At 34.9% G+C, this 14,218-nt stretch overlaps 2 protein-coding genes across 2 annotated transcripts; one reads left to right on the top strand and one right to left on the bottom strand.

Annotated features, from left to right (window-relative positions):
* Positions 1-246: 246 nt before the first annotated feature.
* On the top strand, positions 247-10,387 carry LOC113684075 (inositol polyphosphate-5-phosphatase A). Its single transcript, XM_027201382.2, has 18 exons — positions 247-583; positions 880-921; positions 1,080-1,183; positions 1,305-1,395; positions 2,583-2,646; positions 2,912-2,943; positions 3,433-3,504; positions 4,282-4,334; positions 5,404-5,467; positions 5,619-5,674; positions 6,380-6,464; positions 6,665-6,760; positions 7,077-7,225; positions 7,545-7,595; positions 7,881-7,941; positions 8,542-8,604; positions 8,691-8,742; positions 8,884-10,387. Exons 1-18 carry the CDS (start codon positions 515-517, stop codon positions 8,946-8,948), a joined length of 1,269 nt encoding a protein of 422 aa, XP_027057183.2. The 5' UTR covers positions 247-514; the 3' UTR covers positions 8,949-10,387.
* Positions 10,388-11,346: 959 nt separating this feature from the next.
* Positions 11,347-13,425, bottom strand: LOC113684048 (carbohydrate sulfotransferase 1). Its single transcript, XM_027201345.2, has 2 exons — positions 13,300-13,425; positions 11,347-12,678 (listed from the first exon to the last, which is right to left on the bottom strand). The coding sequence occupies exon 2, from the start codon at positions 12,614-12,616 to the stop codon at positions 11,366-11,368; it is 1,251 nt and encodes a 416-aa protein (XP_027057146.2). The 5' UTR covers positions 12,617-12,678; positions 13,300-13,425; the 3' UTR covers positions 11,347-11,365.
* Positions 13,426-14,218: the final 793 nt, after the last annotated feature.

The following is a 14,218-nucleotide window of genomic DNA, read 5'->3' as shown; positions in this document are numbered from 1 at the left end:
ATATGGTGACTAAGCTTTCCAAAAAAGACTGATGGGCCCTTTCTTAATAGGGAAAAAACATTGGACCGCTAAAGTGCCATGCGAAGGAAATCCACCTTTACCGGCAATACAGAGCAGTGGGTGCAGAACCATCAGGCGTTCCATGTTTGGCATGTTGCAAAAAAATAAAAATAAAAAAGAGCCCCGAGTTCACCCGACCAATCCCGAACTTCATACGAGCACTTACATAAAAAAACTTGCTTCAGTGCTTTCTATTAAAAAAAAAAAATTCGATTGAAGCGTGTTTTCAACGATCACTCGCTAGTCCAGCATTTATCAGTAATTTAGATAAGCAAGGTAACAGCAGGTTTTTAAAGTTAATTGTGGTAATCGGGGAAACTCGGAGGCCTGTGTGGGAGGTACGATCCCATGAGGCCTACCGGCGCGAAAAGGAAACGGAAGACACACACAGTCACTAACTGCACACACTGTGCTCGACAACAGAGACAAGACCACAAGATATGGCTTGAAATACATGAGTATGGGAGAACATCTAGTGCCTGTGTTGTTTATAACAGCAAATGTGGGTTCAGTGTTCGAAAATGTGAGTTATATTCCAGACACCACTGATGTTATTTGTTGTTCTTTAATACCGTTGATGTTGTCAATGTCCTGCTTGCCTTTAGATTTGATGCACGAAGATTCACCTCGCCATTTACCTTACTAATGCTCCAAAATTTTAAATAAATTTCTTTTTTAATTGCGAATTCATAATTAAATATAAAATGTTCTTTATTGCGTTGGTGTCCAACTTGTTTACAAAAGGAGGCTCTCAACTTTATTCCCATGTTGGTAATTATCAACAACTTATACCTGATAATTTTGTTGTTTTCGTTGTAGCGAGATGGTTTGGAGGAGCGCTGGATTCGAGAAACAGTGACTGTAAGTAGGTTATTAGGGGTCTATGAACAAAAGTGAAAGGTCGAGTTAACTTTTTGTTCTTTTACATGCATGAAATTTGTAAAATCCACTTTGCGAAATTCTTGTGTTATTATACTGTTGATCGATCTGTGCAATCTTTTTGGGATTCTCATTGGTAGACTGTAACAAGATTCAAGCCAAAGTTAGTAGCACTTCATTTTCAAGAAAGTGGAGGGAAAGATTCAGGCGAAGAATCCTTAGAAAAAGTTAAAGAATTTGTCCGGTGAGAATTAATCAGAAGATGGATGCCCTCAATTTCTTTTTAATGTGAAAATTTGTTGTGGATATATTAGCAGGACTTTGAAAGCGTATTGTAATCGAATCATTTTTGTTATGTGATTTAGGATCTTCATCGATCAATCACTGCTGAAAGAAAAATTCGACAAAGTGCGAGCATGGTTCGATCAAGACTATCGTACAAAAGAACAATATACGGTGAGCACTATTCAAGGTCCAAAGAAATAATTTTTACTGTTCTGTTTGTCTCGTTTAATAAACCCTAATTACCAGGATGAAATTTTATTTAATTTCTATTATTATGAAAACAGATTGTACTGTCGCGAGTTGGGAATTTTGTGGCATTTAACTTAAACGAAAATCAGCGTAGTGCTACAGGCATGTTGGCTCTTTGTCAGTTTTTTGTTTTGGTTCCTTCACTTGTAAAATAATTGATGTTTAAAGTAATTGATTAGACACCACAATTTATCGTGTTTTTTTTTCACGAATAAGTTGACGGTTTATTAGTATGGGGGCATCAATGACTGCTCCTATATTGGAAAAAAAGAAAACATTTAAAAATTAACAAGCTTGTAAATCCAATGCCATCATCCTTTGGGGCTGCTCATGGGTTTGTGTACATAGAGCATAAGCCTTTATTATTTTGAATTAAATTGTGTTTGGATAGCCCACCTTTAAACCATGTGAACTGTAGCAGCATTTTGTACCTTCTGCATGGAAAATGTTTCATTTTAAACATTATTAACTTCAGTTAGAAAAAAAAAAAGGAGAGAGAGAGAGAAATTATTGCACATTTTTCTTTCATTTATGACTGTTTGGAGTAGTTCCTGGCACAGTCTCAAGCATATCAAGGAAATGCACTGTGTTAAATACTTTGCTTTGACAAGGATTTAAAGGGATTTAAGGGACAGAGATGTACTACTAGCTCATTGCATTACTTCAGATCAACCATCTTGGTTTAAGTCAGAGAATAATACTTTCTCCTAACCCTCGACACTTAAAGAAAATTATGTTTGAAGCTGAAAATAGTTGCAACCAAGGCATGACATCTATTGTGTTGGTGGAAGAAATCTATGCTTATTCTAATGGAAAGCCAAAGATTATTACAGAATTTTTAGATGAATTGCAGACATATACAATCATGCAGATGATTTGAGATATCCCAAATCAATACCATCTTACAAGCTAAAAAAATGCTTATCCATAGCTATGAGTTTTTCAATCATATTTAATTATATTTATTTGAAATTGTTTTTAAATACCCTACAGATCAAAGACATGTCACATTGTCCATGCTTTTTGGTTTTACATACCCTGTAGTGAAAGATCACCTTAGAAGGGTTTGTTATTGTGATATTTGTTGAACAGTTTTATTTTGTAAACAGGCTCTTGGCTGTATATATCTGGTAAGCAAGTCTTTAGAGGATGTGTTTCTCTGGAATTTCAAAGGTAAATTCTCTCTTTGATGGCAATGTGATCCATTTGGTGTGAAATAATAACTCACCTCATAAGAAAACTGTGAGTTTAAGAGAGTTGAACAAAAACTTCTAAAAGAAAGCAATTTGATCTTGCAGAGCTACTTATGGTAATTGCAACAGCACATTTAACTAGTCAGGCAGTTGTGTAAATTTTATACCTGTAAACAATTATTTTGATTTAGGAAACTCAATGAGGTTGTTTTTATTTCTTTTTTTCACACTTTTAAAATCTGAAGAATCTACATTCTCCAAGGTTGAGGGAGAAGAGGTGAGTGCATTAACATTTCTGCCTAGAGTTTATTTACCAAAAGCTTAACTAGCAGTTGAATCTGGAATCTTTTTACCATGTAAGTACTGGCTAAGCTACAGAAGCCAGTCTTCCAAAAACTTATAAACTGATATATTTTGATGTACCATACGTGTATTTTGCTTGAAATGCATGTGTAGTTGCATAAGATATCAATAAAGGCATACTATCTGTATTGATAATTATATTGCTTACAGGTGTATAATGATAAAGATGTAATCTATTGGCATAATTGTAGACAGAGTTAACTTAAATTTCATGAGAAATTGTAAACAGAGATTGTGTCATGAAGAACAGGAACACATGTTACCTTAGTAAAGTGTCAACAAGCTCTATTATATTCTTGGCTCCTTTGGCATACTATATACTGAATAAACTGTAATTTAAAAATTTTTATTATTAGTTACCTGGTAAGAGTATTTTTGATCAACTAATCCTTGCTGGTTTTAGATACAAGTGGGAAATCTGACAGATGTCCCTTTCCTGGAGAAAGAAAAATTTCCACTGGATTTTTTCCCCCAGGTACACTTTCAATAGTTCTTTAATTAAAAGTCTTTACAAGACATAATTATTTTGAATTTAATCACAAGGAAAGGGCTTAAGCAAACCAATCAGGTCATAGATACAACAAAGGCATCACTGTTTACATGCTGTATTGTTACTCTATTTCACTCCATGGAAAGTGAAATGAGTTGTTAAAGTGATTCCTCACAAAAAAAAAGTTATTCAACAATTTTTGTTTAAACTTTCCTCAAATGTTCGTTACCATTATCTGTTTTGAAAAATACAATAAAAAAGATGTGTCACCATGCTTGTTTAGGAGTTATAGTGGGTCAAACTAACCCCCTTTTGCCTGTACTGGCACTTATCACTCATGTCATTTTATCAGTTCACTATATATTTTGCTGCAGCTGGAAGCAAGGGTTTTTAAAGTAATAATTAAAAAAAAAACTTAGTAGGTTGAATATCTGGAGTGTATGGAACAAATTGAAATATAATTTGTGGGAAAGTTACACAAATTTAAATGACATTGACTCAAAGTGTTCCTTGAGTCATTCCTGTCCAGGTCATAATTTGTATCATTGAATTAAGGGTTTTGCACACACTTTTAGCTTTATCTTTTTCCATTTGAATAATCTTTTTTTTATTTCCCCCATTTAAGGGGGATAATTTGTACACCAATTTCTAAGGTGTGCTTGTTGGGCCCTTTTGGCTATCTATCATGTCATATCCCAGGGGCACTTGTGGAATAATTGTTAAGTTTCACACTTAAACATTATTTTTTTATTGTTTCTGCAGTTCAAATGGTCACGGAAGGGCTTCATGAGAACAAGGTGGAAGATCAACAAGTGGTAAGATCATCAGTTTATTTGCACATGAAAGTTATTTTGGCTAAATCCTCTGAGAAATTCAAAACCCCAGTTAAAGAATTGTAACTTATTGTTAAACAAGGTGTTTCAGCCAAATACAGCCCTGTACTGTATGGCTTGCCACCATCATCAAATGCAAATAATATATAGATTTAGCCAAGCCTAAAAGCGGAGCTTGCATTTTTTTTCCCTGCATGTCTCAAGGGCACAATGCCTTGCCCCGGCCAGGACTAGAACCCGGGTTGTCCAACTCAGAGCCTAGTGCACTGACCGCTGGACTACTGAACAAAGCCGTGGTGTTGGTGTGCCCGCAGTACAGTTGACCACGCATGTTAAAAGTAGCACCTTGTACGGTCGTACGGTCGTACATCCAAATTTTTTCAGCTTCATGAGTTACTACTATTTTGTATAATTATGGGACTACGCTTTGTGAGCTCCGCTATTAAATAGTTAGCAGAGACTGAGAAGGCAAAACAGCCATATGGCTTATAGCCCCTGGCTTTTAGAAGTTTTGGGTCATTTATAAAAAGTATGGGCCATTACAGTAATAGGGTGGGCTATATCTTGTGTTCTGTGAGTGGATTTTTTGATATGTCATATCTTTATTTATGTACCATATAAGTATGATGCATAGCCTTCCCAATCTCTGAGTTAGTGAGAATGCATATTGAAATGATACCATTATATGACACTGGAATAGTAACTTGATGAGGAACTGCTGGAGATAAGTAAACATTTCTAACAGTTTCTATGCAAGTCACTGTTAGAGTCAGAGAAATTGTTCATTTAGTTCTCTACATTCCTTCCTTTTTCTTTACACTTTTGTCCATAGTTACTACTGGGTAATTCATTTATTTGCATTTTTCAGATTGATGTAACTTGTCATAACTAGGGCACCAAGTTTTACTATTCTTAAATGTTGGAATGAAATATTCCATGATTTGCAATTATGTTCTATGATTTCTGGTTCAATTTACATGAATAAAGTCATGTTTGTCATTCTGTACAGAATCATGTTTTTATACAGTTTGCTCTGTACTTTATTTGACAGTGCGTTTGATTTGCTCAATATTCACCTTTTTCATGATGCTTCAAACCTGGTATCCATTGAGGTGGTAAGTTAGGTTTCACTGATCACTTTCAACTATTAGTTTGTTGTATTGATGCTCAAATTGAATAAAAATGAAAATTTAGTTTGTCCCAAGATTGATGGTTATTCTCTTTTTTATTTTTGTATTATAATAATTATTATTTTTTAATTATCAGACTCCATCAGTGTACAGTAAAAATCGCATGAGAGCTCTTGATCATGTGTTGGACAGGTGAGCTGATCAGTCATTTTTTTGTGTACACTCTAAGCTAGATTTCACTTGGTTTTGGCATGATAAGTATTACTTTTTATTCTGATCTATAGTTCCTAAGGAGTTACTTTGTGACTTTAATATCTGAGTTAATTAGTACTGGATGCACTGTTCATCTCTTGGTTTTGGCAGAATGAGTATTACTTTTATTCTAACCTATAGTTCCTTAGGAGATACTTTTTTTGTTTAAATCTAAGAATTGGAAACTTAATATCCACTGGCTGCCTTATGCCTAAGTTGGTTTCAGATCGAGACCAGGTACCAATACATCTTTTTATGACTGGGCTCTTTTTCCTGTTTTAAATAAAAGCTATCTCATAAGAAGTGGATTTGCCAATTAAAAATAAAAACCCTCATGGTGAACAAGGACAGTAAGAAAATTTATTGAAACAGATAGCATGAACATATAGCTGAAACAGGGCTAAGATTTTTTTGTAAAATGCATTTTGTGGTTTTGACAGAATGAGTATTACTTTGATTCTAACTGATAGTTCCTTAGCAGATACTTGGTGACTTTAATATCTAACTTAACTTGTACTGGATGCACTGTTCATCTCTTGGTTTTGGCAGAATAAGTATTACTTTTTATTCTAACCTATAGTTCCTCAGGAGATACTTAGTGACTAACCCTAACTGTCAATCCTATTTATCTCTTGGTTTTGGCAGAATAACAAAGAGTTCAATTCCTGTAGTTCCCCATACATTATTTGGTGACTTCAACTTCAGACTTGACAACAAGAGAGTGGTGGAGGTACAGTATAGATGTTATGAAAAAAAATGCATATATACAAGCAGTTTAAGTGTGCACAAGATACTCCAGCCTTTGATTAATGCACAAATCATAATATACTACCATATGACTGCACACATAGAGTCCTGTAACTAACCATGGTTGGCTATATGTGGTGATGCAATTGGCTTAACCATCATTAGTTTTTTTGGATTTTACAGGCTCTCTGTGCTGGTCTTCCACAGCAACATATCAGGAAGGAAGGTGAGAGTACTCCTTCAAAGATCATCTACAGGGACAGAAAGAAGGCTGATAAGGTAAATACATGTAGATTGTGAATATTGAGCTGACACAAGGTAGTTTCCCTTTCACATGGCTCACATTTAGCAAAAAGGACAGAATACTTTCATTGATGCTCTGTAGGAGGCTGAGATTTTATTGCTGACAGAATACAGGTACACTAGATCTGGACACTCTCAGATTATTATGATTGTACCTCTGTTGTTTTTAAGTTTGTTTGTTATGACTGGCTCTTTTTATTATTACTAATGGTAAAAATTATGTTTTCAATTAATGAATGGCCTGAATGTATGATGTACTTTGTTTTTTGATTTTTGTTTTTTTGTTTGACAGGTTTTCCTTACACTGGAACCTCGAATTTTCAAGTTTCATGACCAAACTATATTTCGATACCACAATGGAAAGAAGTTTTCAAAGTACAACAGAGAATTTGATGTCTTCAAAGACAGACTGTTTGAGTTTGATATTTCATTCTATCCAAGGTAAAAGCTATTACCATTTAATAGGTTGTATATTTAACCAGTGAAATGTATAAGGCATTTTATCAAGTTAGAGGTGAGTTGTGTGAATCTTGCTGACTAACTAATTAAATCTGAAATGTACAATGTCCAACTTCATGATTTTTTCTTAAGTGTAACGTTTTGTTAGCATACACTGCTCATGTATTACTGTTTTTTTTGTCCCTTTGCCTGAGGGAAAAATGTTTTTGTGACTATAGTATCAAAAGTCCCCCTTGTTTTAAAAAAAATAGGGTACAGTAGCATCAACATGATGAAATATTTCTTGTCTCTTTTTTAATAGCTATCCTTTCAGTGAAAATGTAAAGGATACAACAGTATATAGTGATTCAAGGTACATATTTTCAAAATCTTGTATGTAGTGTAAAAAAGAGTGTTTCCTAAATCAGGTCAGAAGTGTTTCATCTTCATCCATTGTGATAATTTCTCCTTTGAGTACTGGTGCTGTGCAAGTGTATTTTTTTTTCCTTGTAAAACATTTTAACAAGTCAGAAAGTATCAAATACACTGATGAACCAAATCAGTGTTAAGGAAACCAAGATTTCTCCATTATTTTTGCAGAAAATGAGATTGCTGTTCTTATTAATGTTACTTCCTTCTGTGATATCAAATATCTCAGGTGTCCATCTTGGTGTGACAGAATATTCTTGAGTCACTCAAGCAGAGCCATAATTAACCAGGTCAGTTTTCATAATCTTTACTAATTAAGTAATATCTAGGCTGTATTTTCTATGCTGGGAGAACACAATAGTTTTTGTGTATTCTCTCAAAACCAATAGGAAGAGTGGCTTATTGCCTTCATAAAATCTACTTAAAATAAAACACATTTTGTTTTGATTTTCTATGCATTTACTAATGCAATAAAGAGAAAGCACAATTCACAAGCTTCATTTCAATCATCAGAAGCAATGTTAGTTTCTTCAAGGTAGCTTATTGATCAGCACAGGAGAACTTGTTCCAATAGCAACAGGTGTGTTTTCATAGTATGTAGTAGGGTAGATGTGTTGCTGTACTCTACTTGATGTTTAGACAGCAGTCTTTGGATGACACAAATAATGGCCAAGAAAATGGTTTAATACAAAGTCAGAGTGTTATTCAATTCAGCTAAATATTTATCATATCCAGCATATTGATCACCAGAGCTGAACTGTTCAAAAACCAATTCCACTAAAACCCTGGGCTAGCTGCCATGGAAGTTAAATGTTGATTACTTGAGTGCTAACTAAGCTTCAAAGAACTCACCGTAGTATTTGAATGAATGTTTTGTCGTGTTTGATCAGAGCAAAGGTTCATCAGTGGTGTATGACATGATGGGTAAACAAGTCTGTATGGGAGACCACAAGGTACAGTATCTGTTTCAGCCTGAATTATTCTTTTTAGTGGCTTTGGCTTTTTATCAATTCTGTCATTTCTTGTGATCCTTCCACAGCCTGTATTTCTATATTTTAACTTGGATTCTTCTCAAGACACCCTTTCCCAAGGTTGGTAAATATTTAACTTTTGCTTTAGTTTGAGTTTTTCCAGGGAGCTGTTGATGTAAGTCATTCAATTTGAACATAGCACTCCTAATGTTTTACTGGTCTACAATTCAACATTTGCGTACTTTTTAAAACCTCTTACAGGTGGACCTGGACTCGTCAGAAATGGTGGACCTGTTGAAATTGTAGAGTATTTAACAAGTGTTTAAGGCTTCACAATTTTCTGTCACATATGGAGTTTTAACCATTCAAAATTATGCTCTCCATGTGCAGTAATTCAGTGTTAATTTAAGTCTAAAGCATATTTAGTGCTCTTTTAGCCATTAACAGAACTGACTACATTGAAGTAGATGAGATTTGACACCAAGAGGAGTTTCTGTCCTCAGAATCAATAAATTTTCTTGCACAAAGGTGATGTGAAGAAAGAAACTTAACAATTAGGGGATCTTATTTGATCTGATGCTTAATATCAGAGCTAAAATTATAAGAAATTTATGGCCAAAAGTTTAGAAAATTTTTATTCAGATTTTAGGAGTAAAGCGGTTTGTGAGTGGATTTTAAACAGTTTTTCTTTGCATGGGAAGATTACCTGAGGGCTCTGAAGTTCAAACATAGAACAAACCGTAGATGGGAAGACAGCATAACCAAAAAAAAATGAAGAAATAAATCTAACAATGCCTTAGATTATTGTTTAAATGATATGAAGAATCATATAGTTATGAAGAGGAACAAGATTGTGCCTGAAGAGGTGTAGAAGTGTACTCATGGCCAATGCTAGTGTGGAAGGCATTAAACAGGCTGGGGTTGGGTTATTTAGGATATAGGTGCATTCTCTTTGGTTTCCCCCTTTTCTTTGTTTTGATTATTTTCACCCTGCCTATTTTGTTTCTTTTCACAACTTTAGACAGACTAGAGAAAAGATATAAGTCTTAAAGGCATTCATACTTTGCAGAATTTTTGTTTTGTTTTTGTTTTTTTGCTTCAATCTAAGGATTGGAAACTTAATATCCACTGGCTGCCTTATGCCTACGTTGGTTTCAGATCGAGACAGGGTACAAATACATCTTTTTATGACTGGGCTCTTTGTCCTGTTTCAAATAAAAGCAATCTCATAAGAAGAGGATTTGCCAATTAAAAGTGAAAACGTTTTGTTCTCCTCTTTCTGCCTTCCTCTTAACCCTCATGGTGAACAAGGAAAGTAAGAAAATTTATTGAAACAGATAGCATCAACATATAGCTGAAACAGGGCTGAGACTTTTTTTGTAAAATGCATTTTGTTTTTGTCAAATTTAATTCAGAAATAACTTCTTGTATATAAAGGCCAGTTTTCATTCAGTTGCACAAACATATTTGAAATCATAGATTAAGTCCGGTTAATCGGACTCCAAAGATATGAAGCGATTAATTACCATTTCTACCATTCTATTTATGTAGAAAATTCCATATACGTTTAAAATTACTAAAAATGGATCTTTCTATTGGTCATTCTTGAATCATGCAGGTGCTTTTTCACTTAGTCATTAGCAGAGGTGCAAAATATTCAAGAGCATGAAGATGTTGTGATTCAGTATTATAAGACGTAATCTTGGTATATCTTGTGTATATAAAACAAGGATTCAAAAAATAATAAAATCTTAACATTGGGTAACATTGCTCCCGTTTATGACTACATTCAACTCATGAAATATACCCATTAGTCCAAGGCTCCACCCAACTATTCGAAAAACCTTCTAAAAGGCCAGGGGAAAAGGGTTTATTTATTTCAAAATGGCGGTGGTGGCTGCACAAACCCAAGTCCACGTTAGAGGAAAGAAGGTTCAGAGGTGATTGTTCATTGGAAAAGTTTGGCAGTTAAATGTATCTAAAACCAAGACTGTAATGAAGTCAACTCGGAAGTTTTAGACGTAGTCCCTCTTTTCCATATTGTTATGAAACTTTCCAGGCTTGAACGAGAAGTAGAGAGCCAAAGGAAAGATGGTTTGCTTCCTTTGCAAATTAAGTTAAGTATGGCGCATCACCCAAAAATTCGGTAAATTTGATGCTAGGGTAAGCACTGGGCTTATCATATCCAGGATCGATGATTGCATTCAGAGGTGGGGCGGGGTCGTGTAACTAAGAAAGAGGATGGATTGAAAACTGTCGAAATAAGATACTACTAAAAAAATATAATTTACCTCAGCACAACTTTAAGAACTCAGAACTCTAACAGTCGCCTTGACCCCAGCTCTGTTGTCAAAGATTAACCGACGTGAACAGCAACTTTTTATTCGTACTCTGACATGGATGAACAAATGATAACAGAATTTTTGAAAGAAATAAAAATAATACACCACGAAAAAGTACAGCCATTTAGAAACGGTAAATGGTAGTTAAGCAAATTGGTTGCCATTGGTAGTTCTTGAGTTTTGGTTTTTCGTAAACATCATGACAAAGAATTGGTAGGGGTACTAGTAATTTTTGGGAAACAAAATAAAATGGGCCTGTAACTGAAGGCAAAGGGGATTGTACGGTTAGTTGGATATGCCCTGTTACTTGACTATTAGAAACCAGTGTAATACTGATACATACACAATACTTAATGTGAGCAAGAAATTGTAAATGATTCTCTGGAAGTGTTTATTTATAATCAGGTTCTCACAAATGAGTTACGATTCTCATTTTCCAATTGTTCTGATTTAATCATTCTTTCGTAGCCAAGCATGTCCATCAAACTACCACAAACTTGCTCTACTGCTGTAATTAAGCTCCGTGGAGCTTTCTTCCACTTGTTTATAACCAGCGAAGCGTCTCTATAAAGTGAATAAGGATCCTTTTCATTATTTTTGTGCGGTTTTTTCTGATGTTTTTCAATCCATTTATTAACATTTACAGACCAATCAAACCCTGTAAATTTGTAGAGATCCTTTGCTATTTTTGTTGTATTAATAACAAAATCTTCGAAGCGTATCACTCGAAAGCGATTTTTTAGCCATGAAGGAGAAGAAAACATGCCAAATTTAATGTTTCTTTCAATGTAGGTACAAATTCTCTGAAGAGTGTCGCGAAATCTTTGATGTGATTCACTGGTCACATTTAACCATTGGACTGAGTTGACCATGGAATATGCCACAGCTCTTGGATCACGAACTAGGTGAATCAGTTTTGAATTATATCTTTGTTGCTGGAAAATTTCCTGAAAACTTTCCAGAGTGTTGTTTGGTAAACGATGAATCAAGATCTTGAGTACAGTATGTTTAGAGGAGTGACAAACTTTGTTAAGTAATTCCGCTGAGTAAGGCAGACACTTTTTCCTTTTGTTTTTTGTTGGGCACAAATGGCTACTGCTCAGTGATGCACTTCGCATCCGAAATATGCTATTAGATAATGCAGACATAATGTCTCTAGGGATCTGAGTGAAACTGCAGTTGAAAAAGCTATTGATTAGGTTGATAGCAGTTTTGCTGTACTGAATTTTTCTCTCTTTGTCTTTGTACAAATGGAGTTCATATATGCCGCGGGATAAAGTGTGTAGCGGCTCAAACCAATACATGATATCAGGATTAGCATCAAATACTCCTCCTAAGAATGAAGATCCTCCTCTGCCTGGGCTCAATATAATGAGATTAGATCGGGGAGTCCTCTTGTTTAATGTGTTGATTTTAACAGATGGTTCAGTTGATTTCTTAATACCAAGCGTGGTGAATAATTTCTTTGTTTCTGTTTTTGGGTGTTGTTCTTGTTTAAAACCTTGCAAACTCAGTGGAAATTCCATCTGACTGGAGGTTTTATGTGATTTAATACGCGGAGTCAAATTCCATGATGAGAGAAGAATCAGGGTGTTCAAAACAAACATGGTCACAAGGACACCAAATGTGACTAATACCACGGTCTTCTTCATTTCGAACTCAGGCGTCAACCGTCTCCACAATTTGTTATATTGTCACGTGTGGTGATGATTACCTAAAAACATAAAGATAATATAAGAATATTGTTTTTTTTTTAATCCTGTTTTCAATTTTTGTAGAAATCTTGCCACTTTGTCGATGAACTTAGGACCTAACCAAACACTTAGTGCATCTGCTAACTACTATTACGATATTTATCAACATCCGGACTCCATAGAATCCATTCCCATTTTTTTCTCAGGGGGCGCAGAGTAAGATGCGTTTTTTACCTGCACGACTTATTTCCATTTGTCAATCAGAATGAATTGAAATTTTTGCATTAAACGTGGAGTTAGGTACAGATGGCTCTCGTGGTATTGAAGTAATATGGCTAACTTTGGACTGCTGCAGCGTAGAATATTCAGTTTATTAGTTAAAAAACCATGTCCTCTTTGGATGCGAGACTTTTCATCGAAACATAATGTCCCATTCAGTTAATTGATAGAAAGGGGTTATCGAAACACCAACACAGTATTTGAAAATCGTGAAGCCCAGCCAGCTATGTGTTAGTAGTTCAAGTCAGATATTTTTCCTGCAGTCGGTGTTTGCGCAAAACACAAGAATCTAGAAACAACTACGGAATCAGAAAAGTCAGGAGTAGAAACAGGTGCAGAACAAATGAAGAAACAAAACCTACCCTAAAAGACAGCAATGGTTGTGAAGAATGATCAGCAGATATAAATAAATACTAAACTGTTCCCACGTGCTGGAACTTGATGAAGGCCACTGCTTTATAGTTGTGCTCTGACAAACTACAACGAATGCATCAATATACTTTGTATCAGATAAGAAGCCTTGTCAAATGAGGCTAATACTTTAACGACAATGACATGATATCAGACAAGCTTCGAGTCTAAAACAACGAAGTTTGTCAGGTTATTTAGTTGTCGTCTGTGATCACTTAACTTTAACGTTTTCCTTTGGATGTAAAATGACGCATGGAAGACAAAAGGTGTAGTTAGAAAACACTTCAGCTAACTAATATTTGAATAAGAATCCATGAAAGCATCGGAATTATTATATAAGTTTGTTTTGATGTGATATGATGTCACTCTTTGAAACAACTATGAATAGAACAGTACTTCAAGAGAGAATCACGTGACTCATTCAGCATAACCTGCTACACGAGCTAATAAAGTTAAAACAGTTAAACGGCTCCTATTAAGGAGCTTAGATACATCTACGGTAGGTAAACCTGCCAAAGTCGTTGGTAACCTCTCCATCTTTTTAAAGTAAACCTGTGGCTGTTTCCTGTAATTCCTCTTGTATTCCTTGCAAAGGAATAGAGCATTATTAAAGCCATTTGTGCTTGAAAAGTATCCAGGTGGATTTACAAAGATAAGAAAAATAATAAACTTTAGTAAAAAAAATGTACATGAAACTTACAAAAAAAACCCCATGTTTTGGCCAAACTTTCGACCTTCGTCAAGGGGAAATGATAGGATTATTTACCACACGTTCAATATATATTTTTTGAGGAAAATGCAAAATTGAGCTTACTGATTCAACGGCATTCCTTCTTAAGATGTTGTGAGATTGCTTGAAGAAGGAAGGGA

This window comes from Pocillopora damicornis, chromosome 2 (genome assembly GCF_964200805.1).
Source record: "Pocillopora damicornis chromosome 2, jaPocDami1.2, whole genome shotgun sequence".
In the NCBI taxonomy this organism is placed as follows: Eukaryota; Metazoa; Cnidaria; class Anthozoa; order Scleractinia; family Pocilloporidae; genus Pocillopora; species Pocillopora damicornis.
The sequence above is the reverse complement of the archived record's forward strand: the minus strand, read 5'-3'. Positions and strand labels throughout refer to the sequence as shown.